The sequence below is a fragment of the Lynx canadensis genome, chromosome A1 (assembly GCF_007474595.2).
Source record: "Lynx canadensis isolate LIC74 chromosome A1, mLynCan4.pri.v2, whole genome shotgun sequence".
Lineage (NCBI taxonomy): Eukaryota > Metazoa > Chordata > Mammalia > Carnivora > Felidae > Lynx > Lynx canadensis.
This window is the reverse complement of record NC_044303.2, coordinates 133,099,193-133,125,842: the sequence shown is the minus strand read 5'-3', so window position 1 is coordinate 133,125,842 and position 26,650 is coordinate 133,099,193. Positions and strand designations below refer to the sequence as shown.

General features: G+C 39.9%; 1 protein-coding gene across 1 annotated transcript in view; it reads right to left on the bottom strand.

The window, feature by feature from the left end:
- NLN (neurolysin) overlaps positions 1-26,650 on the bottom strand; it is a 107,320-nt gene that overhangs the window by 26,319 nt on the left and 54,351 nt on the right. The window contains exons 4-8 of the mRNA XM_030322118.2: positions 15,506-15,613; positions 11,886-11,988; positions 11,098-11,258; positions 3,487-3,622; positions 2,181-2,547 (exon numbers count right to left, since the gene is read on the bottom strand). Of these exons, the coding sequence (XP_030177978.1) occupies positions 2,181-2,547; positions 3,487-3,622; positions 11,098-11,258; positions 11,886-11,988; positions 15,506-15,613 (875 nt within the window). The remainder of the gene's footprint in view (positions 1-2,180; positions 2,548-3,486; positions 3,623-11,097; positions 11,259-11,885; positions 11,989-15,505; positions 15,614-26,650) is intronic.

The following is a 26,650-nucleotide window of genomic DNA, read 5'->3' as shown; positions in this document are numbered from 1 at the left end:
AATTTTCATCCAGCCAACCTTCTGGTTGTTCAATGGGCTAATCAGTGTTCCTGGAAGAATTTTGTGTAGTTAGTTGGAAATGCATAAAGAGATCCATAAATCTTATTTTTAACGGGGGAAAAATAACTAATCTGGAACATGTATATCCTGTTATATTTTATACCTCTTGGTACATTATGAAAGGCTAAAAACGTATCGTCCCCACACCCCTTCCAAAGTATTCCTAATTTGAGAGTAATGTCAGTGCTACTATGTTAGAGAGACAAGGGTTGAGCTATTTGGAGAATTTTTAAAGTGTAAGAATAGCTTAAAATCAAAGATTTTCTACCAATTTAAAAATCAGTGCCATTGAGGGGTTTTTAATCTTTCCTTTTAAAAAATAAACTTGACACATTTAATTTTAAGGGATTCTTTATTCTGAGGTTTTGCCTTTTCACATATTGTTTATAAAATGATATGGATTTAAAAAAAAATGTCCTTTCCTTATCAGGCATCTTCTATCGGAACCATCAGAATACTTTTGTTTTTCTTTTGAAAATCTCAGTATTCAATGAAAAAAATTGAAATGTGATTTAAAAAAAGTAACTGGTCTTTCTTAGACCTATTCCAAAAATCCTTTTTTGAGTCACAATACAAATTACCCTATCTTACTTTTATGGAGTGACAGGAAGGTGACAGGAAGTGAATATTAAGTAGGTCACTACTTTCACAAGAGATCAGCTTCTGATCCCCATACCAGTGCTGGTAGGAATGGCCAGATGTTAGAGTATGAAAGAAATCAATGATATGTTGGCAGGGAGACAGCAGGATGGGGTGGCAAGAACTGCTAACTTTGACACTGGAAGTAGAATTTGGGGACAGTTACAGAAGACTCCAAGGTTGAAGGATCTCTCCTGAAAGAATTCTTGCTTAAAACTGTATGCTGACACTCTTCAATTAAAAATAGATCCATCTACATTTGACAAGGGCTTATTTTTAGACCATATCAAAAGTGAAATTAAGTCCATAAAACATTGGGATAAGACATCACTGTCCGTCCACTTGTCTGAATGGCATAGTTATTCAGCCTCCTTCCCAGCAGCTACCCAAAGTCACCTAAAGTCTGTGGATTAAAAACTTGTTTATGCTGCTCAAGTAGGGGGACACTGTAATTTCCTTTGGCCTATTTAGTAAGATGAATTGGTAATTGGTTAACAGGCTGGCTTTGGTTTAGAAAGGAGCTTAGAGGGGCGCCTGGGTGGCTCAGTCAGTTAAACATCCGACTTTGGCTCAGGTCATGATCTCGTGGTTTGTGGGTTTGAGCCCCGCGTTGGGCTCAGAGCCTGGAGCCTGCTACAGGTTCTGTGTCTCCCACTCTCTGCCCCTCCCCCATCTCTCAAAAATAAATAAACATTAAAAAAATGTTAAAAACAAAAAAAAGAAAGCACCCTAGAGAGAATGTGATTCAAATCCTTTCATGTCTGATGAAACAGAGTCCATAGTTACCACATGTTTCAGAGATAGTATTTTGAATTCTTAACATTGGCTGAATACCTAGCCTGGGTGATATGCATATACAGCCTGATGCACAGAACAATCCTATAAAGGGATCACCAGCCCCATACTACAGAGGAAGAGATGGAGTCTCAGAGAGATTAAGTCACTTAAGCATCCCAACTCAATTTGAATGACTACAAAGACTGTGGTATTCTTACTGTATTATGCTGCCTCTCAGCCAGACTCAGGGAAGTGGCCATAGACTGAAGAGTACTGGCAGACAGATTACCTGAATAACAAATATTTTGGGGGCCAATTTAAAATTAAGTAAGTATAGTACACAAACTAGATGATGATGATAACGATGATAACAGCTGCAAATTGCTGCAATTGCTATATGCTGGGTAGTCTTCCAATTAATGTTTTGCATGTGATTAATCATTTTATCCTTCCAACCCTACAAAGCAGGTAGAAGTAACATTCCTGTTTTATCGGACCTATAATACAGGTAAAGAAACTGAGGCACAGGAACATTAAGTAAGTTGCCTAGTAAGTGTCGGAGCCAGACTCTCTGGCTTCAGAGCCTGTATCTCTACTCGCATTACGGAGAACCACACAAGAGAACTCTGGAAGACAAGAGTCTTAATCTGGGTAGGAACTGAATCCCTAAGGTCCCTTCCTTCCAACAACGTGATCCTCAGTACCTTGGATAGAGGTCCAAGTAGAACTGTCCCAGTACTTCTCCTGTGGCTTTATCCTTCACAGTGTAAAGTGTAACACTTGTATTCCACACGTGAGCATCTGCCACTTGCTCAAATGAAAGCCCCAACAACTCCTGGTAGATGTTGAGTAAGCCTTCAGTGACCACTTCAATTGGGAAGTATTCCTTGAGTATCTCTTGATCTATGGAATACTTGAGTTCTTCCGTCTGAGTCATGTAGTAATGGAGATCCCAGGCGTTGATTTTCCCATCGTATTCAAAACCTCTCTCTTCACATTCCTTTTTCTTCAAATTCAAAATAAACTCTCGCTCTGCCTCACCCAAGGGTTTTAATTTCTGGCTTAAATCATCTGTGAGGGAAGTGAGAAAAGTCAGTGATTTACTGCTTCTGGGAGCAAGCACATTCATACATATACTGCTGTTTTAGCATGGTGCTTCCTGCTTTGAATACTTGATACAGATAATTGGGAGCAAGGAAGGGCGGAAGGAAAGAGGGAGGGAGGGATGGATAGCAGGCTCTGTTATGACAGCACGGCTGTTCTTTTCAGGGTAATTTATTTCATGGCTCCTTGCCCTCCCATTTTTTTAAGCACCAGCCAAACCAGGCCACAACTTCCTCACACCATCAACAAAGCTCAAGTTTATCTCAGAGAACTCTGACTCCAGAGTGTTATAATTCAGGAAACAAAACAATAGTGCAACCAGCTCATATACATGATTATTCTTCAATGAGATTAGACTCCTGAAAAAGCCAGGGAAAATAAATCAGATGTGACCTGGGATCACTATTAGTAAAAACTATTCAACGCCTAAACAGCCATGGGTTTATCACTAATCCCTTCCTATGAAGAACGTCTAATTGGACACTTTTAGCAATTCCACTTTTTAGATGGATGCCACAATTTATACACTGTGGTTAATTCTATTTTAATTTCTCCCTAATTTATTTTAATTTAAAATTGGCATATTCCCATCTGAGTTACCCTCTTGCCGCCTGTATTCACACACTCTCTCACAGTTTTAGTCAGAACTGTATCGCTTTGTATACTCCATAAGTTTCCTTCTTTCTCCTTACAGCATTCCTCATGCTGTTGGCTTCACCTTATACTTTGGGGCTCCCTTTCAAATTGCCATGTCCCCTACAGGACCAAACACACGTTTATCTTACATATGTGACAAAGAGTAAAGGATAAATACATAATAAGAACATACACAGTTAGCCAAATACAGTTCAACACTCAAAGACAAAGAAAAATGGAAATACAAAACAGATTTAAAAGAGACCCAACCTAGAAAGGCTGTTACATGGCTTGTACTCTTTGCAGTGTTCATTTCAAGGACAAAGTCAGCATGTGTGCTGTAGCCGAGGAGTTTGGCTACCTTGGCCCGCAGTGGGAGTAGCTGCTGCAGAATTAAGGTGTTTTCCTGGTAATAAACAACAAAAACAAAGATTAATAATTCACTGGATCCAAAGAACTAAAAGGAAGTTATTACATGTGTTTTGGGGTTGGTAAACTGTCAAATATTTTTAGACCATCTCAACCTTGTAATAAATTACTCCATTTCAGTGTTACATTTTTAAAATTCATGATCCAGGGGTACCTCGATGGCTCAGTCAGTTAAAGGTCCAACTTCAGCTCAGGTCATTATCTCACAATTCATGGGTTTGAGCCCTGCATAGGACTTTGTGCTGACAGCTCAGAGCCTGGAGCCTGCTTTGGATTCTGTATCTCCCTCTCTTTTTCTGCCCCTCCCCTGCTTGTGCTCTCTCTCTCTCAAAAATAAATATTTAAAAAAAAATTCATGATCCAATTTTATTTCTGAAATAATTGACTTTTTAAGCCTCAGGGGACTCCTATGAGGTCTTAATAAAATTTTAGGTACTGTAAACTTACGAGTTAAAATGTATTAGGGTGTAGGATGTAGGTTAAGTGTCTGACTTCGGCTCAGGTCACGATCTCATGATTTGTAAGTTTGAGCCCTGAATCAGGCTCTGTGCTGACAGCTCAGAGCCTAGAGCCTGCTTTGGATTCTGTGTCTCCCTCTCTCTCTGCCCCTCAGATGCTCGCACTCTGTCTCTCTCTCAAAAATAAATAAACATTAAAAAAAAAAAGAGTTAAAATGTATTAAAATGTATTCTTAAGGATCACAGTGATTCCACATTTAATTTCATTGACAAGACTATAACAAATGTATATGTATATTAAGCTGTTTTTTTGGTGGTTAAATATATATATATATATATATATATATATATGTAAATTTGTCACTTTAACTTCACATATAGTATGGCTATTTAAAAAAATAGTATTAATGAGGATGTGAAGAATTTGGAAACTCTGTGTATTACTGATGTGAATGTAAAAAGTATAGCTGCTATGGAAAACAGTATTGCAATTCCTCAAAAAATTAAACACATAATTACCATATGATATAGCAATTTCACTTGGGGGTATACATCCCAAAGAGCGGAAGCAAGCACTCAAACAGATATTTGTACACCTGTGTTCACTACAGCATTATATGAATATTAGCCAAGTGGTGAAAGCATCCCAAATGTCCATCAGTGGATGAATGGAAAAAGAAAATGTGGGGCACCTGGGTGGCTTAGTCAGTTGAGTATCTGACTTTGGCTCAGGTCATGATCTCACAGTTTGTGAGTTCAAGCCCCACATCAGGCTCTATGTTGACAGCTTGGAGCCTGGAGCCTCTTCAGATTCTGTGTGTCTCTCTCTGCCCCTCCCCCACTTGCACTCTGTTTCTCTCTGTCTGTCACAAAAATAAACATAAAAAAAAAAAGACGAAGAAGAAAGGGGCATCTGGGTGGCTCAGTCGGTTAAGCATCTGACTTCAGCTCGGGTCATGACCTTGCCATTCGTGAGTTCAAGCCCCGCGTTGGGCTCTGTGCTGATAGCTCGAGCCTGGAGCCCACTTTGGATTCTGTGTCTCCCTCTCTCTCTACCCATCCCCAGCTTGCGCTGTCTCTCTCTCAAAGATAAATAAACATTAAAAAAAAGAAATTAAAAAAAAAAAAAAGAAAATGTGGTATATACGTATAATGGAATATTATTCCATCTTAAAAAGGAAAAGAAATTTTGACACATGCTAAAATATGGATAAACCTTGAAGACATTATGCTAAGTAAAATAAGGCAGTCACAAAAGGATAAATATTCTGATTCTACTTACATGAGGTTCTTAGAGGAGTCAAATTCATAGAGCCAAAAGGTAGAACAGCGGATGCCACGGGGAGGGGGCAGGAGGATTCGGAGTTAGTGTTTAATGGGTACAGAGTCTTAGATGAGAAAGATGAGCAAGTCTGAAGACACATAGTGGTGATTGTTGCAGAACAATGTGAATGGACTTAATGCCGTAGAACTCTCTACACTTACAAATGCTTCAGGGATTTGTCTCAAATTATAACAAACATTTTTTTTTTTTTTTGCTTTCTGTATGTATTAAGAATACAAATAATGATATTGCTTTATTTATTTTAACAACAAAAGGAAGAGTAATCCCATGGAGAAAGCAAATAAATGTTGGGGCTAAAGAAAAATTACCCCCAATGATTACATCAGCAAATTTATTTACAGACATGTTTCTAAAGAAGATCACATGCTGGGGTTAGTCTACCTGGGTTCATAATTAGGCTCCACCATTTGAGACTTTGAGAAGTCCTTTAACCTTTCCAAGCTTAATTTTTTCGTTTGTAAGATGTGGATAATAAAAGTAGCTAAGGCACAGTGTGATAATGAAGATTCAAGTAAGAATATAGGTCAAGTGTACAGAAAAGTACCTGGTACAAGAGCAAATACTACATATAGTCAGTTCAGCATCTGACTCTTGATTTTGGCTCAGATCATGATCCCAGGGTTATGAAATCAAGCCCTGCATTGGGCTCTGTGCTGAGCATGGAGCCATGCTTAAGATTCTCTTTCTCTCTCTCCCCCTCTCCCCTGTTCATACACGCTCTAAAGTAACAAAACAAAACAAAAAAAACTTCAAGTATGGAAACATGGATAAGAGAAACACGTAATATAATTCTATAAAATTAATAAATTAATAAATAAATAAAATTAATAAAATTAACTAGTTTGAGGAAGGGGGCAGGAGGGAAAAATATAATTAACTAGTTTGAGTTTTTCTTCCATCTTTTTCAGTTTTCCCAGACCTCTCTGGACTGCCAATTTTCTCCAAATACTCACCCTCCCCCATTCTTTCTTATAGTAATAGAATTTCCTGAGGTTTTGCCGGACACATGGTACCCTGACTGCCTTCCCTACCCTTCCTTAAAACTAGTTGTGGCCACGTGATATACAATGGGACAAGGGACTGTCAATGAGGTGATGAGTGAAATTCCTGGCTCATCTCTTTATAGAGGCTTATCTCACCAGCTGTTAAATGCAGATGATGATGACCTTAAAAGCCACAATAGCGAGGACTGCAGAACTATCCTTTCCAGGGCAGATCACTCATCTATGTAGTTAGTTGCAAGGCAAATAAACCTTTCTTTAAAAATTATGTAAAACAGGGGCACTTGGATGGCTCAGTTGGTTGAATGTCCAATTTTGGCTTGGGTCATGGTCTGGTAGTTTGGGAGTTTGAACCCTGCGACAAGCTCACTGCTGTCGGCGTGGAGCCTTGGAGCCTGCTTTGAATCCTCTGTCCCCCTCTCTCTGCCCCTCCCCACTCATGCTCTTTCTCTCAAAAAACAAATAAACTTAAAAAATATTGTGGTAAAACATATATAACGTAAAATATGCCATTTTAACTATTTAAAAATTATTTAAGACCTTTATTAACAGGCGCTTGCCAACTGTTGACTTTTTTTTTTTTTAATTTTTTTTTTCAACGTTTATTTATTTTTGGGACAGAGAGAGACAGAGCATGAACGGGGGAGGGGCAGAGAGAGAGGGAGACACAGAATCAGAAACAGGCTCCAGGCTCTGAGCCATCAGCCCAGAGCCCGACGCGGGGCTCGAACTCCCGGACCGCGAGATCGTGACCTGGCTGAAGTCGGACGCTTAACCGACTGCGCCACCCAGGCGCCCCGCCAACTGTTGACTTTTTGAAAAAAATCACTTTTTGAAAAAATCAAGTTGTAAACTTTCATTACACATTAAAAATGAGGTTCTTAAAAATCTCAACTTGACCAGATAGGAAAACAGTTTAAAAACCTTTAAAGACATATTGAGAAAAATCAGGCTTAAATTTAAAAAAAATATTGGTCATTACCAAAAAGAGATGTCTTTAGGTAAAAATAATAAAAACCCAATGTTGCATAGATAATGCAGATTAGAAGTTTTAGTTATCTGTTCAATGGACAAAAGGCAAGCACTTCAGGTCTTCAGCTCCAATCTTTTGTCCATTTCTTTTTTTTTTTTTTTTTTATGTTTTAATTTTTACATTTGCGAGACAGAGAACAAGCAGGGCATGGGCAGGGAAAGAGAGACAGAATCTGAAGCAGACTGCAGGCTCGGAGCCGTCAGCACAGAGCCCAATGCGGGACTCAAACTCATGAACTAAGATCATGACCTGAGCCAAATGCATAACCGACTGAGCTACCCAGGTACTCCTTGTTCATTTCTTATTGTTGGAATTTCATATTCACTTCTTGTGGAAGGATGAAACCATATGATGGTAGAGAAGGTAAGCTGGCATTTACTCAGCCAGCAGATTACTTCTCAGCCTGTAGATTTGGCTGCTTTGGTCTCCGTGCCATCTTGTGGTTTAGGGTTTTCTGGTTGTCTGTATGGGTCGCTGAAGTTGTATCGGCAGTGACCCTGAGGTGGCTGCTGACACTGGGTCTCATCTTGATTTTCCTTACTGTCTTCACTGCCATCCTCTCTAGGCTGTCTCTGGTGAGGAGGACCCCTGTGGAGTCGTGGTCTGCCTTGCTCTCCTTCACTCTGCTTGCCAGTGCCCTCCAGCACTTCTCCCTGCACGGGAGGGTTGGAAGACTGGTTGCCACCCCTGGCAGGTAGGAACCATGGCCTGCAGGAGGGCAGGCGTGGTAGGGTCTGGCCTTTGGGAGCACCGTTCCAGCCCTTCTCTCCCAGCCCCCACCTCACTATTCTGGTACTTCTGTGGGTAACTGTGGGGAGGAGCCCCATGACAGAGAATCAGTAACAGTTACCATCAGCTGTGCATTTACTGCCTAGCGCTGGGGCTCCATGAGGGCCTGTCACATTTGCTGCCTCCATACCCTTTCCTTCTCCAACACCAAACTCCAGTCTCTCCCTCTCCTACAATGTGCAGGTATCTCCCTGGGTTATTCTTTTTTTTTTTAAATGTTTATTTATTTATTTTGAGAGAGGGAGAGAGAGAGAGAGAAAGCACACATGAATGGGGCAGAGGGACAAAGAGAGAGGGACAGAGAATCTCAAGCAGGCTCCATGCTCAACATGGAACCCAATGTGGGGCTCGATCCCACAACCATGAAATCATGACCTGAGCTGAAATCAAGAGTCAGATGCTTAACCCACTGAGCCACTCAGGTGCGCCCACACCGGGTTATTCTTTATGGCAGTCTGGAGCAGAAACGCATCTTCCTTGGTCTCATTCCTGTTGATGAAACCACAATTGTTTCTTACATGCTGAACCACTTGACAGTTCCGAAAATCTTCGTTGTGATGACCTGTCTCTGCTGACCATGGAGGTGAGGGGGCCTAGGGTCTGCAGAGCAGAGGGTGGGTGAGGGCTGGGTCCCCCTCTCCCTGCTTGTGGTGGCTGTGATGGTGACTGGGCTGGCTGAGGTAGCTGCATCTCCTCGGGGTGTCATGCGAACTGGCCAGTGGGGGCTGGGCTGCTCAGGGCTCTCTGGTCCCACTCCCGCTGGAACTCCCATTTTAAACATTTTTCAGTGTACAATTCAGTAGCACAAATTGCATTTATGCTATTGTGCAACCACTACTACTATCTGTTTCCAAAACTTTTCCAACACTCCAAACGGAAACTTGGTAACCATTAAACAGCAATTCTCCAGTATCCCCAACCTCTGCCAACCACTAATCCTTTCTCAAGAGAAATAACTTTTATCTTATTTGAGTCACTATGCTTTTGGCTGGCTTTTGTTAGCTGCTTAACCTGTAACCTTATACCCACAGAGGCTGATATTAGGAATAGGATATTGCTATAAGAAAAATGAAAAATGTACGGGAATGGAAGGTAAGGACAAAGACAGTGCAAGCTGGGAGGGTGACAATCCTTATACCCCATGGTAACATTTGTTAAAGCTATTTCATAGCATTACTTGGAAAGCAGGGCAATAACCTACAGAGTCTTAGCTCTAGGGGAACTGTTGGGGGAAAACTAACAATGTTGGTGCATGTTTGTTGTTATCTGTGGCTTTTAGAAAGACTACATAAGAGAGATGAACTCAAGTTCTCAAGTGAGAAGCGATCAGTTTGCAAAGATGGAAGGAAAAGACTTCTCCCAGCAGAGATTCTGTCTATGGCCTACAATCTGGGCCTTCAGACGGCTGGAAAAGCTGACTGCTCTGTACTCCTAACATTGGGAGAAAAGACTGTCACTCAGAGTTACTGAATTGTAGAGATGCATTTGAGAATGTTGCCTTCCTCCTCAAGCCTACTGTTTCAGAAGGCCCCAAAACAGACTCCATTAAATTGAAAAAAAGCAGGATGGATAGGATATAGGAGCCAATATAAAAAGATCTGGTAGGTTTAAGAAATGTTGACCAAAACATTATTTGGGTGTAAACGTTTTAACATGGATCTGACTAGAAGCAAACAGACAATAAACCTACTAAGTTTTTGAGGGAATTGTATTACCAAAGGCATCATGAGCTTGGCCTACAAAAGCTTGAGGTTATTTGATCCCTAAAGCAATCCTCAGGTGTCAAACCAGCATCAGCAGGCATCTTTATTAGTAGCTGCCCAGGATATAGTCATGGAAGGTAACAGGAAAGAAAGAATTTCTGGCAGGTAAAACCAGGCGTCATGGAGTACAATTGCTAAAACAAACTCCTATTGGAAAAAAAACCCAAATAACTTTAATGAGCTATCCAAGGAACTTCACCAGAGCTTTTTGAAAACTGGTATGGGCCTATGTTTCTCATGCTTTCCTTTTCCAAATAGGAGCTTTTAGTGTGGTTATTCTGTTCCTATTCTATCAGTGGGTGTGCATGGTGGGGATGAATGGACCAGACAACTTGCCCTCTCTTTCACAGGCTGCTAGATAATGAGAAGCTACAAGTGGGGAGGACTCCAGACATCCAGGGGTTTGAGCTCAAGGCAGTAACTGGTTAGAATCTGACATATGGTGAATAGGTTCTATATGTGGGGGAAAAAAGGAGTTATCTGCAGAGCTAGAGAGGCAGACTGTGGTGGAGCTGGCTAGTTGACTCTAAGAATGCATTTCTATTTCTTCCTTTTTTGGTAATAGAATTCCCTGAGCTGAGCCAAAGACTGCCAACTAAAGTCTATACTTCCCAGGTTCTCCTGCAGCTAGATATGGCTACATGATGGAATCTCGAGTCAATGGGATGTGAATGGAGTTGATGTATGTCATTTCCAGGTCTTCTTAAAAGTGCTGTCTTTATTTTCCTTCTTCCCAAGAAGCTGGGGAATGGTGACAGCTGGAATGGCCTTGGAAGTCACTTGTTGAAGACAGGTGCTCCACGAGCCCTTGACTAGCAACTTAGTGAAAGAATACAACTTTTAGTTTATTTAACCCATTCTATTTTTATTAGAATAGCATAGGATATGGCCACACTGAGGCTGCTAATGAGCAAGGGAAAAGCTAAAAGCTTTCAGGAATTAGGAGGCATAATACTCACACAAATAAGTGTACTGGTCTCTGAGCTAACTCTGACACTGGTAAACAAAGCAAACCTCTTTCTTAAAATCTCCCATAAAGACAAAAGACAAACATTTAGAGTACCTCTTTGCACCTTGTATTAAAAGCCATTTCCATCTTCCTTCTGGTTTCAGGGATGCAACATTTCTTCATGACGGGAAAATAGTGTGGATATTTTAAAGTAATTTTATACTTGTCATCATCTGTCTTTTCTAAACTGTCAATGAAATCATCAGGAAGAGCACCTGCAAAAAATCATTTTCTCATACATCAATTTTTTCCACTCATTATTGGTTGATTTAGCATTGGCATGGTGCCTTTAAGAATCTCTAGGAATTCTGTAGAGTAATTGAAGTTCAAGTAAAATAATGACAATCCTTATAATATCATTTGGATGTTACCGGATTGGGGGTGGTAGTTAGAAGACAGGTGGCTTAGGAGGTGGTAATTCAAAACATGAATAGGCTTCAGTGCACTGGTGCAGATGGTATTTTGATGGAGAACAGGCAAAATTAAGCCAAGAAAGATCCAGAACAGATTAAGAAGACACTAGGTTAAGTGATAATGTAGGGGACATTATAAGGCAAAAAAATGTCAAGGCATTGAAGGCTGTTAAATACCAGTGTAATTTACCAAGAAATATTATGAAATCTCCTTTGGACTATCTCTAAAAACAGTATACACTCTTATTAGCATAAAATCTATGCATGGTTTGGTTGTCTTTTCTGTAGAAGGCATGATGGGCTCTGTAGAAGGCACTGGTTCATTTTTTAAAAAATTCTTTCAACTCTGATTTGACAAATTATGAGGTAACATTATTTGCCTAAATTATATTATTTAATCCAGAAAAAAAAAAAACCACAGGATTTTACCAAGTTCGGCCTTAGAAAATACAAGGAAGGTATCATCCTCATTGAGATTTTTGTTGAAGTCAATACATAGCTCACTCATTCTTTTCTTCATTGCTTTGATTTCCTGAACAGAGGATACAAATACAGAATATGAACAATAAAATGAAACTTTGATTTTTATTGTCATTGGTCAAGTAAGTTTCACTTTTATATGAAGACTGGCTTCTATACCCAACTATCAGGAAGTACTTTTTTTAAAGGCATACTTGAGGAGTGCTTGGGTGGTCAGTCGGTTGAGCGTCTGACTCTTGATTTCAGCTCAGGTTTTAATCTCAAGGTTTGTGAGTTCGAGCCCTACATCAGACTCCGTGCTGACAGTGCAAAGTCTGCTTAGGATCCTCTCTCTCCCTCTCCCTCTGTCCCTCCCCTGCTTGTGTTCTCTCTCTCTCTCAAAATAAATAAATAAATGTTAAAAAAAAAAAATAAAGATATGCTTGATACAACAGTTCCCTTGCAGTCTTCTCTGCTATGTCCATGAGTATCTGTATGCAACATGTACAAAAAGGCAATTCCAGTGATGCAGTAGAAATTAGCTGTAAACTTGTAAGAGCTAAATAAATTTAGGAAGGATAGTCAAAGTGCACTCCGGCACATGGTATATACACAAAATAAATAGTTGCTGGGTGAATGGATCAATCTAGTAGCTTATTAATAATTAACATATTTCTAATCTTTTCCAATTCAAAGTTTTTTTTTTTTTTTTTTTCCAACGTTTATTTATTTTTGGGACAGAGAGAGACAGAGCATGAACGGGGGAGGGGCAGAGAGAGAGGGAGACACAGAATCGGAAACAGGCTCCAGGCTCTGAGCCATCAGCCCAGAGCCTGACGCGGGGCTCGAACTCCCGGACCGCGAGATCGTGACCTGGCTGAAGTCGGACGCTTAACCGACTGCGCCACCCAGGCGCCCCTCCAATTCAAAGTTTTAATGTAGAAATCAGTATTTGGTGCTGAAGTAAACCAAGAGATAAGAAGTGCAAATTAATTCTATAGTTGCTTTGGAAAAAAGGCTATATCTTAGTGTTACAGAGCTTTGTAAACTGAGGTGATTTATGGGAACTAACATATGTATAAAAACTATTAAGTGGGAAATCAAAGGAAGAAAAAAAAAGGAAACCACAAGAAAAAACATGAGACATTTTTATTAACCTGTCCCATCTTCTAAAAATGCTAGATAATGAAATTTACATAAACCATAATGGTTCTCAAAGCATGGGCCTGACCAGAAGCCTCAATATCACCTGGGAATTTATTAGAAATGCATATTCTTTTTTTTTTTTTCTTGAGAGACAGAAGAGAGAGAGAGAGGGGCAGAGGAAGAGAAGAAAGAATCTTAAATGGGATCCATGCCCAGTGTAGAGCCTGAAGCAGGGCTCGATCGCACATCTATGAGATCATGACCTGAGCTGAAATCAAAAGTTGGATGCTCAACCAAGTGAGCCATCCAGGTGCCCCAGAAATGCATATTGTTGAGATTCACACCAAACCAATGAAAACACAAACTCTCAGACATGAAGCCCTGTACTCAGAGCTTTAAAAGCTTTCCAGGTAATTCTGTTGCACGCTAAATTTGAGTCGGCTGACTTAACACATACTGCGCAATACTGTTTTTGGACACTCTGGTTGTCACCCCAAACTCCCTTCCCCTCTCCCTCATTCTACAGTAGCCATGTAGATTGGGTGGGACCTGATCCTATCTGAAGTTCCAGGGGTGTGACTCTGTGCCAGTTAGGATATCAATTGGGATGGGACTGGTTCAGGTAAGCCAGGCCTGGCATTATCCTCACTAAAAGGGGATTTGAGATTTGGCATATGATCCAATCTGGGCCACCACTAAGACATGAGGGGAGGTTTGATGGAGACTTCTCTATGTCCTTCTGGATGGTGGAACTTCCCAGTTATACAAGCAAATAAATCTCCTGTTGTTTAAACTGTGTCAACAGGGTTTTGTGAGCTGTAAGTAAACACATTTTAACTAATACAGTGTTCATGCCCCAAATAGATTTAATGAGTGACCAGGAAGACAAAAGGTCAGATAAGTGAGATCAGTCACATTGCTCCTATAACGAGGTAAAGACACAAGGTGTTCAAAGGGCATCTGGGTGACAGAAAGGTACCCGTATGTCAGTTGTACCTTCAGTTGTATCTACTATGCTGAACATCACTTGGTTATTTCCTGTTCTACTGGAACAGGAGAATAGAAGAATGACCTGGAAACAAATCATGGGTTTGTTTTTCCGGTCCAAGAAGAATGAGTTAATTCTACAGCTGAGTTTACTATACTGGAAGGTGTGATCAGCATTAGACAAGAGACAATTTGAGAAGCACTTTTCAGTAGCTAATCTCTCTGGCTTTAAAAGGTTTATGCAGTTGGCCCTTGAACAACAGGGATTTGAACTATCTGGGTCCACATATATACAGTTTTTTTTCAGTAAATAAATTTCAATCCTGTCAGTGTTTTTTCTTTTGCTTACAATTTTCTCAGTAACATCTTCTTTTTTCTGGCCTTCTTTAAGAATACAGTATATAATACACAAAACATACAAAATACAAGTTAATTGACGACATTATGGATAAAGTTCCTGGTCAACAGGAGACTTTAGTAGTTAAATTTCTGGGGAGTCAGAAGTTATATGTGTATTTCTGACTGTGCAGGGGGTCACCACCCTGACCCTCAGGCTGTTCAAGGGTTAAATGTATTAATCATAGGGTATTTCATTCTAAAATGCTTGTATTAAAACTCTCCATCATATGAACATAGGGGAAGGGAAGGAAAAATAAGATAAAAACAGAAAGGGAGGCAAACCATAAGAGACTTAATTATAGAGCACAAACTGAGGGTGGCTGAGGGGAAGTGGGTGGCGGGAGGGGCCAGATGGATGATGGGCCATTAAAGAGTGCACTTGTGATGAGCACTGGGTGTTATCTGGAAGTGATGAATCAGTGAATTCTATTCCTGAAACTAATATTACACTACATGTAACTAACTTGAATTTAAATAAAATCTTGACAGAAAAAGAATAAAACTCTCCATCATAAAAATTTTATTACCAGAGTGTGCTATCTCTGTAGGACCAAGGGAGTGAGGATGTAAATCAACTATTAAGATCTGGAACCAGCTTTAAGAAAATGTAAAATACAGTAGGGAAAATAAACCCAGCACACGTGAAACAAAGGTAAAATATACAGGATTAAAAAAAATCATGAGTTGTTTGTCAATCACCATGAGGTTTACAGGAGTTATAGACTTTTTTTTCTTTCTTTTTTTTTTTTTTTAAGGGGTTGCAGAATTTAAAAACACTGACTACCAAATACACTGTAAACGGATTTAATATTACGTGTTATTTTCCATATTACAAATGTGTTACTTGTTTTTTTTGTTGTTGTTGCTGTTGTTGTATTTTGTTTATTTATTCTTTTTCTTTCCAATAAGAAAAATAAACAGGGTGCCTGGGTGGCTCAGTTGGTAGAGCATGCCTCTTTTGATCTCAGGGTCATGAGTCCAAGCCCCACGATGGGTATGGAGTCTACTTAAAATAAAACATTTTTAAAAATTAAAAAAAAAAAAAGAAACAAACTCACATTTTGTACTTGTTCTGGAAGATGGAGCCCATTCCTTTTTCCCATTTTAACTGACTTTTCCAAATATCTCCTGGCTTCAGGTTTTATCTTACCCAGATCACAGGTTTCCTGAAATGAAAGAGCATGACAGCCATTTCTGTACAACAGTGCATGGGTATATTATCAACTATGAGACCAAAGCAAATTTATTCATCATCTCTGTTGGGCTATGAAACACATAGGTGATTACGAGGCAGGCTCTTTTGAAGACCTAATTTCTTTTATGCTTAAGTGAGCTTTGCTCATTTAAAAGAGATAAATTAAATAAATAAAAAGCTAACCAGAATTGCTTTGCCTTGCATTAGAATCAAGAGCGTCTGTACTACTTGAACGTGTGATAATAGAAACATTTGCATAATCTCATTCTGAGCATTCTCTATGACCATGGTCTTTTTCATAAAACATATTCCTTATCGCGAATCATCTGGATTTAATTTTCTATCATTTGGCTAACCTGGCTCCACTTGAGAGGCAGGAATAGAAATAATGGGCAAATTCTACACAAATGGAGAGTGGGACTCTTTTGCCAACATACCAAACAAGGACAGCTGGATAAAACCCCAGCCAAAGACTTCCGGCACTTCAAAAATGCCTTACTGTCGTTTGGCAAGAGAGATCAAGAGACGACAGCAAGCAGCATATGAACAAGTGTCTGGGGAAAATGAGTCAACACTGCACAAAAAGGAAGAAAGCTGGACAGAACATTTGAACCCTTATGCAGCAACACAAACAACATCACTGAAAAGAATGGAGGGCCTTGGAGGAGAATGGAAAATTCCCCCAGCAATAGCAAGGTAATAAAAACACCAGATGTTTCTTCAAAACAGGTGGAATATGCATGGCACATCTGGATGGCTGGTCAGTTCATGGTCCTTCGGAGGAAATGGACTGCAGACAGAGTCAGCAGGTGTAATGGACTCAGTGTGGGTGACAGCCAATGAGAGACTTCTGTCTCTAGAGCCTTAGAGATCTACCATTGGGTGCACTCTCTCTCCATGAAGACCTGGGCTGTCCACCCCTGAACTTTATATTTTCCCAACTAAGTATATCTTTGAAAGAACAGTGCTCAGCTTTAGTGTCTGCATTTTAGACTGTTGGTGCAAGCCTTTGCTGCAATAATTCTGTAATTTTTTACATTTTGTTGCAGCAGGCAAATAGCTGTATTTTAACTGAGGGCACTTCTTAATATAACAATCTGTATCTCACGTTGCCTGCCAATAAAAAATTTTATGTCCTGGTACTAAAAAGCACTTGTTGTGCATACATTACTCATAGTTTCCTCTGCATTTATTCTCTGTGGAGGCAGAGAACAGTAAGTCTCCTTTTTCTATAATAATCTCCTTTCATATCCATGGAGAACTTCTGAGCATGCTGGCATGACTGGAGTTGGAACCCTCTCTAGTTGGTGTTGGCAAACACTAGGGTCCCCACAGCAGGTGCCTGCAATGGCAAGAGACCCAGAATGACCAGGGGGACTTAAGTGGGCTGTGGGCTGGCTCCCTCAGGGACGGCTAGCAGTTCAAATCACAGAGTTCATGTGGATGTGATTAACCTGGATTTATCAAGGCCGGTTTTAACAGTACCAGAAAGTATGTCCTGAGGTGTGGGGCATGGCAATAGGAGTTTCTAGAAAGTACAATACTGGATGTTGTAAGGTTGGGGAGCATCTAGGCAGGAGCTATATGTAGCAGGGGCAGAAAAAAACTGCAGTGAAAAGGGCCTGTCAAGAGTTGGGTTAAGTTGTGAAGGACCCAAATGAGCAGGCTGAGACTGGGAGCAGAGGGCTTTCCCATCAGGGAAGTGGGCCAAGGCAGAAGCCAGGCACACTGCTGCACAGCAGTGTACCACGTACTTGGTTCCTGGGTTTACCTGGTCACACTGACCCTGACCTGAGAACAGAGGCTCTTCACCTATCTCAGCAGATGACGCGAGCAGAATTCTCACTCTGTGCTAAGCTCCATCAGGAGGGGCTCCCTAACTAGGAGTGCCTGGACTTGCTGTATCTGGGAGCACCAGGGCTGCTACTTCAGACAGCCCAGAAGCATACTCAGCACAGTAAACTCAAAACTCATGGTCTAGATTAGGTAAAAACTATTGACTCCCCCAAAAAGGTAAGACAAGCATAAACAGGTAGAAGGATGTTCTATGAAAAATCTGCCTTGAATTAGGTCTAATTAAAATATGACTAATCATCTGTACTGAAATAGTTGACTGGGCACAAAAATGACACTTAACAAAATTCTGACTCAAATGTAACCAGGCACCATCTGCCAGTCAGACTCTGAGGTCTCGGCAATCTCTGGAGGGCTCTAGTAGGAGTTAAGCACTTCTAAAATGTGCTTCTGAAGCACATTCCTGTCCCAGAGCTGATCATAAGAATATTCTCCCTTACAATCTCCAGGCAAGGTCAGAATTACTGCCCAAGTACTTACTACACTGTTCTGCTGGCCTTGCACCATCCTTGCTGAACAAGAATTGAATCCACTTGAATCCAACAAGGTCTCAGGCCTCTTTGGGTGAAGTTTCTCCTCTTCAGGGTTAGGGCAAGGCCTAAAGTGCTCTGAAGTAACTTTCAAATTTATATAATCTGACAGCAGAGGCACTTAATTCATTTAATCTCTGTGGTGACAAGATTTAGTTTCCCCCTAACCTCTTCCTGTAACAAAGAGCTTTTATATAGAAGCGTGAAAGCACCCGTGCACACGTGCACACACACTTACACATATGCTTGTATATTCATTTTACAGACAAGAAAACTGAAGAGAAGTTCCTGAGATTATTCAGCTATTTATTAGTAAAATATATTACTAATTATTAGTACTATAATTAGTATATATATAATATACAATATATATTATAAATATATAATATATAATATTTATATATATGTTAATATAATTCACATATAAATAAGTGAAATTTCTTAATATCTCCCAAATCCTCCCCACCTTCTATCCCATGACTTTGTCCTTTTCTTCACAAGACCTTCACATTTTCAGTTTCTAAAATATATAGAGGCACCTGGGTGGCTTAGTTCCTTCAGCATCCTACTTTTGATTTCGGCTCAGGTTATGATCTTATGGTTTATGAGATCAAGCCCCTCATTGGACTCTGTTGACAGCATGGAGAATGGTTCGGATTCTCTTTGTCTCTCCCTCTCTCTCTCTCTCTTTCAAAATAAATAAACTTAAAAAATATGTAAATAAAAATTTTTTTCAGTGGGACATTCTATATTGTGTACACAAAGTAGGAATTATAACCGTGTTAAAAGAATCCTGAAAACAGGGGTGGCTGGGTGGCTCAGTCAGTTCAGCATCTGACTCTTGGTTTTGGCTCAAGTCATGTTCCCATGACCCTGTGGGTTCTAACCCCACGTTGGGCTCTGTGCTCACAGTGCAGAGCCTGTTTGGGATTCTCTCTCTCACCCTCTCTCTCTGCCCCACCCCCACTTGTGCTGTCTCTGTCTCTCTCAAAATAAATAAAACTTACAAAAAAAAGAATCCCAGGGTGCCTGGGTGGCCCAGTGGGTTGACCGTCTGACTTCAGCTCAGGTCCTGATTTCCCTGTTCCTGAGTTCAAGCCCCGTGTCGGGCTCTGTGCTGACAGCTCAGAGCCTGGAGCCTGTTTCAGATTCTGTGTCTCCCTCTCTCTCTGCTCCTCCCCCACTTGTGCTCTGTCTCTCTCTCCATCTCTAAAATAAATAAACATTAAAAAAAAAGAATCCTGAAAATTAAGATAGTATATTCTTTTGAATATCATTTAGAAAAACTGATATGCTAAAGCAAATAGAAGATAACAGAATACAGATTCTATTGCAAAAGCTAAGACAGAGGCATAACTTACTTAAATATGTTATATATGAAGTTTTGTTCTCCTTTTTCCTGTTCATTTATTTAAACATAACTTATTGTCAAATTGGTTTCCATACAACACCCAGTGCTCATCCCAACAGGTGCCCTCCTCAATGCCCATCACTCACTTTCCCCTCTCCCCCATCCCCCATCAACTCCCAGTTTGTTCTCCGTATCCAGTGTCTCTTATGGTTTGCCTCCCTCCCTCTCTGTAACTTTTTTTCCCCCTTCCCCTCCCGCAGTCTTCTGTTAAGTTTTTTTTTTTTAATATGAAATTTATTGTCAAATTGGTTTCCATACAACACCCAGTGCTCATCCCAACAGGTGCCCTCCTCAATACCCATCACCCACCCTCCCCTCCCTCCCACCCCCCATCAACCCTCAGTTTGTTCTCAGTTTTTAACAGTCTCTTATGCTTTGGTTCTCTCCCACTCTAACCTCTTTTTTTTTTCCTTCCCCTCTCCCATGGGTTTCTGTTAAGTTTCTCAGGATCCACGTAAGAGTGAAACCATATGGTATCTGTCTTTCTCTGTATGGCTTATTTCACTTAGCATCACACTCTCCAGTTCCATCCACGTTGCTACAAAGGGCCATATTTCATTCTTTCTCATTGCCACGTAGTACTCCATTGTGTATATAAACCACAATTTCTTTATCCATTCATCAGTTGATGGACATTTAGGCTCTTTCCATAATTTGGCTATTGTTGAGAGTGCTGCTATGAACATTGGGGTACAAGTGCCCCTACGCATCAGCACTCCTGTATCCCTTGGGTAAATTCCTAGCAATGCTATTGCTGGGTCATAGGGTAGGTGTATTTTTAATTTTTTGAGGAAACTCCACACTGTTTTCTAGAGCAGCTGCACCAGTTTGCATTCCCACCAACAGTGCAAGAGGGTTCCCGTTTCTCCACATCCTCTCCAGCATCTATAGTCTCCTGATTTGTTCATTTTAGCCACTCTGACTGGCATGAGGTGGTATCTCAGTGTGGTTTTGATTTGTATTTCCCTGATGAGGAGCGACGTTGAGCATCTTTTCGTGTGCCTGTTGGCCATCTGGATGTCTTTTTTTTTTTTTTAATTTTTTTTTTTTAACGTTTATTTATTTTTGAAGACAGAGAGAGACAGAGCATGAACGGGGGAGGGTCAGAGAGAGGGAGACACAGAATCTGAAACTGGCTCCAGGCTCTGAGCTGTCAGCACAGAGCCTGACGCGGGGCTCGAACTCATGGACCATGAGATCATGACCTGAGCCGAAGTTGGCCGCTTAACCGACTGAGCCACCCAGGCGCCCCTGGATGTCTTCTTTAGAGAAGTGTCTATTCATGTTTGCTGCCCATTTTTTCACTGGATTATTTGTTTTTTGGGTGTGGAGTTTGGTGAGCTCTTTATAGATTTTGGATAGTAGCCCTTTGTCCGATATGTCATTTGCAAATATCTTTTCCCATTCCATCGGTTGCCTTTTAGTTTTGTTGATTGTTTCCTTTGCTGTGCAGAAGCTTTTTATCTTCATGAGGTCCCAGTAGTTCATTTTTGCTTTTAATTCCCTTGCCCTTGGGGATGTGTCAAGTAAGAAATTGCTGCGGCTGAGGTCAGAGAGGCTTTTTCCTGCTTTCTCCTCTAGGGTTTTGATGGTTTCCTGTCTCACATTCAGGTCCTTTATCCATTTTGAGTTTGTTTTTGTGAATGGTGTAAGAAAGTGGTCTAGTTTCAAAAGTCTGCTAGAACTGATACATGAATTCAGCAAAGTTGCAGGATACAAAATCAAGGTACAGAAATCAGTTGCATTCTTATACACTAATAATGAAGCAAGAGAAAGACAAAGAAACTGATCCCATTCACAATTGCGCCAAGAAGCATAAAATACCTAGGAATAAACCTAACCAAAGATGTACAAGATCTGTATGCTGAAAACTATAGAAAGCTTATGAAGGAAATTGAAGAAGATATAAAGAAATGGAAAAACATTCCGTGCTCATGGATTGGAAGAATAAATATTGTTAAAATGGCAACACTACCCAAAGCTATCTACACATTCAATGCAATCCCAATCAAAATTGCACCAGCATTCTTCTTGAAGCTAGAACAATCAATCCTAAAATTCGTATGGAACCACAAAAGCTCCCGAATAGCCAAAGTAATTTTGAAGAAGAAGACCAAAGCAGGAGGCATCATAATCCCAGACTTTAGTCTCTACTACAAAGTTGTCATCATCAAGACAGCATGCTTTGGCACAAAAACAGACACATAGACCAATGGAATAGAATAGAAACCCCAGAACTAGACCCACAGAAGTATGGCCAACTAATCTTTGACAAAGCAAGAAAGAATATCCAATGGAAAAAAGACAGTCTCTTTAACAAATGGTGCTGGGAGAACTGGACAGCAACATGCAGAAGAATGAAACTAGACCATTTTCTGTTAAGTTTCTCAAGATCCACATATGCGTGAAAACATATGATATCTGCCTTTCTCTGCCTGGCTTATTTCACTTAGCATAATACCTTCCAGTTCCATCCACGTTGCTGGAAATAGCCAGAATTCATTCTTTTCATTGCCAAGTAGTATTCCCTTATATATATATACCACATCTTCTTTATCCACTCGTCAGGTGATGGACATTTAGGCTCTTTCCATAATTTGGCTATTGTTGAAAGTGCTGCTATAAACATTGGGGTACATGTGCCCCTATGCATCAGCATTCCTGTATCCTTTGGGTAGATTCCTAGCAGTGCTATTGCTGGGTCATAGGGTAGTTCCATTTTTAATTTTTTGAGGAACTTCCATACTGTTTTCCAGAGCAGCTGCACCACTTTGCATTTCCACCAACAGTGCAAGAGGGTTCCCGTTTCTCCACATCCTCGCCAGCATCTATAGTCTCCTGATTTGTTCACTTTAGTCACTCTGACCAGTGTGAGGTGGTATCTCAGTGTGGTTTTGATTTGTTTTTCCCTGATGAGGAGTGATGTTGAGCATCTTTTCATGTGTCTGTTGGCCATCTGGAACTTTTATTTATTTTTTTTTAACGTTTATTCATTTTTGAGAGACAGAGAAAGATAGAACATGAGTGGGGGAAGGGCAGAGAGAGAGGGAGACAGTATCTAAAGCAGGTTCCAGGCTCTGAGCTGTCAGCACAGAGCCTGATGCGGGGCTCGAACTCACAAACCGAGAGATCATGACCCGAGCCAAAGCTGGGCGCTTAACCTACTGAGCCACCCAGGTGCCCCTTCTGTCCTTTTAAATGTTGTTTTCTGTTAGGTTTCTATCTGACTATTGTGAAGCAGGCATTCTTAGGCAGCTGCCTATGTTCCCAGACAGGAGGGCCACACAAAGGCCTGCTTGCTTACTACTAATTCAACTTACCACCACAGGAGCCCCTGCTTTGGTCTGAGTCACAGCACAATGAGGACACTGGGAGTGGGAAGTGTCATCCTGAACGAAGACACATTTAACTGGGGCCAGTTTAGCTTGATTCGGCATACATTCACCGAGCTCTCACTTACACTAGGTACCAGGGAAAGAAAGATGAATATCCTGCAAGTGCTTTAAGTAATATGAAAGAAAAAAGATACATTAGCAGACAATGTCAGGATCACATAGTGAGTGAAGACAGAGTTAAGCACTCAGGAAGCACAAGAGTGGTGTCTGGCTAATGGAGAAACTAAGGCAAGGTAGTTGATGCTTTGTTTCTAGGCTTTTAAAGCCTCACAAAGCTACAAGTTTCAGTAGTTCTGATAATGACCAATAACTAGACTTACGTATTTCAAAATCAAGAAGGGATGGTGTAGGTTAAGACACTTATCATTACCATGCTGAATTTTGGACTTAGTTTTTTCCTTCCTTGCCACTCTCCCTTTTTTCTTCTCTTTTCTTTGTTTTTCTTTTCTTTTCTTTTCCTCTTTTCTTCCATTCCTTCCTTTCTTTCTTTTTTGCCATGGTTTTAAGGCATGTTTCCTGTATTTTAATTTGGCATGAGGCTTCCATGGCTGGTGGAATACAAAAATGTATAATGCTTCAAAGCATTATTTTACACTTTAAAATTAAAACTTTTCACTAGGTGGCTAAGATTAATCAGCCTTGCAAAAGGCTCTGAAAGATTAGTATAAACAATATTAAAATAGATAACTGTATTTCTCAATTCAGCTTGCATAATTGAGACTCTTATTTCACTAAAGAGTCCCTCTTCTGTGCTTTTTACTCAGTAGTCCACTGGAATAAAATGTTATATGCCTGGACTGTTTCAACATAGAGACAGTGCACATTTTTCTCACCAATATGGCTTGAAAGAGGGTCTATGAAACCTTTGCTGGCTTTAGCCAACAACTAAGAAACCTTTGTCAGGATGGGGAAACACCAAGATCTGTGGCCTTGACTGCTGGCTTTTGATACCTGGACATTTTTAACTGAAAGGAATAAGGAGATGTTTGTTTTAATTTCTTATTCCTTTTTTTTTTCCTGGTAGAATTAAGGATAAATTTAACATGTTAAATTTGCATGTAATAATTTTTATATAACAAAGGGGTAAAATTACATATACATGTTATAAAGACAAATGAAATCTACCCTTTAACTTATGAAAAAGAATATTAACAACACTGCTATACTTTCCTATGCAACAGGTAACCATTCTCTTGAATTTTATATTAAACATTTTTTTTTTCATTTTTACCAGTATGTATACATTTGGTTTGCTTCTTTTTGAGCTTGGTAAAATGATACGGAGTTGTAGGTAGTGTTCTGGGACTTTTTTCTTTCACTGTTACTCATATTCAGCCATGCTGTTGCATGTTGCTGTAGTTTATTTACTTTACTGCTATAAAATATTCCAATGTAAATATAATAAAATTCATTGATCCACTTTCCTGCTAATGGAAATCTAAGTTGTTTCAGTGTTTTGCTATTATAGATAATGTTGTTATGCACAAGTGTCCAATTTCACCTGTGTACAAATGCAAAACTATTTCTAGATAAATGGGGAGGTAGGAGACAGTGAGGATATGCTGAGTTATGGAGAATGTGAGATCCTACTTCATAATATTAAGTTTTTCTCCAAATTAGTTATTACTCTAATTTTTTAATTAAGTTACACCTTTACCAGTAATGAACAAACATTCCCATTGATTCACATTCACAGATTGTTGGCACTGTTAGACTTCTTAGATTTTGCAAATCTAGTGAATGAAATGGTATCCTATTGGGATCTTCATCTGCATTTCCACAATTACTGACGAGGTTGAACATCTTTTCATGTTTAATTGACATTTATGTTTCTTCTGAAATATCTTTTCATGTCCTTTGCCCATTTTTCTTTTGGGATTTGTTGTTGTTGTTGTAGTAGCTCTTTATATATCCTAGGTACTAATGCTTTGCTAGTTTCCTGTTTTATAAATTTCTTAATTTAATATTTGTGTATTTCACTATTTTTTAGTTTTAGTGTCTTTTCACATTATTAATACAAGTTCTTTATTTTTTCTAAGTCTCAAAGTTATAAATGGGCATTTGTTTTTATTTATTTTTTATTACTTTTTTTAATGTTTATTTATTTTTGAGAGAGAGACAGAGCATGAGCGGGGAAGGGGCAGAGAAAGAGAGGGAGACACAGAATCTGAAGCAGGCTCCAGGCTCCAAGCCATCAGCACAGAGCATGACGTGGGGCTTAAACTCACAGACCACAAGATCATGATCTTAGCCGAAGCCAGAGGCTTAACCAACCTAGCCACCTAGGCTCCCGTATTTTTTTTTTTTTTTAAAGTTTACTTATTTTTGAGAGAGAGAGAGAGTGTGTGTGAGCAGGGGAGAGGCAGAGAGAGAAGGAGACTTAGAATCGGAAAGAATAGAATGCTTAACTGACTAGGCCATCCAGGAACTCCAGAAGTTCTTTATTTTAATGCAATCATGTTTATCCGTCTTATGCTTTAGTTAGGACTTTGGGGTCTTGTTTCACAAATACTTCTCTGCTCAGGTATCATAAAGACATATTCCTATATAATTTTCGAAAAGTTGTTTCTCAGTTTGCTTGTGAGGAGAAGAACCAATTTTTTCTTTCCCACATTTGAAAACCCCTGTCCTAGCACCAATTACTAAAGGCCTAGCTTTCAGATTGGTCACCAACTGTTTCTAGCTTTAGTTTATGATCAATGACTAAATATTTACCTCTGTGGCTCTTGAGAAGTTACCATTTCTGAACTTCAGTATCTCCATTTATAAAAAAGGGATGCCTCACAAGCTTGGTAGGAAAGTTAAATTAGATAACTATACTGCTATGTAAATGTAAAGTACTAATCACACATAAGAAGGAGGCAGGAAGACTATGGCACACTGGTTAGTCTCAGGCTCTATTATAATTTCATCCATTTAGAGTCAACACATGACTTATTTTGGAGGTTTTGAAACATGACTGCAAATAAGTTGATACTCCTTAGACTGAGATGTCGTGTCTCCTGAATTCGGGCAGATCGCAGTGACTGGTCAATCAGTACAGTATGGCAGAAGTGATGCTAGGTGACTTCTGAGGTCAGAAAATGTAACGGCGGCTTCTGTGGAGTTTGTGGAAACACCATTCTCGGAGTCCTGAGTCTCCATGAAACAAGTCCTACTACCCTGATGCTGCCATGCTATGAGGAGACCCAAATTAGGCCACATGAAGAGACAACATGTAGGTGCCCAGACATGACACCAAGAGAGAGATGTCTGGTTAGCCTCCACATGCTTCAGCTCCAGCCACCACTTCCTTTTTCCATGTAAGACCCCAAGCCAGAGCTACCCAACTGATTGATTCCTTTCTGAATTCCTGATCCACAGAAACCATGACAGAAAAAAAAAATGATTGCTGCTATTTTTAGGCAGTAAGTTTTGAAGTAATAGATTATACATCAATAGATAACTGGAAGGCTTACTGAACGCAGATTTTGCACAAAGAACTGAGAAAAGTAATTTCATATATTTTTTAAAGATTTTATTTTTTAAGTAATCTCTACGCCCAATGTGGGGCTTGAACTCAGAACCCTGAGATCAAGAGTTGCATGCTCCACTGACTGAGCCGGCCAGGTGCCCCTAATTTCTTATTTCTATTTATTAATCCTACGTGAAGAACAACACGAGAGCCAAAGTAACATTTTATATCAAACTAAAAATATATTTGATTATTGTCTACATTGGTGGTATCTTGAAATCTCAGTATTACTCACAGTACCCTCATTTTAGTAGGTTATGCCTGAAATTGCTGATTTCATATACTTTTAAGAACCTATTATCCA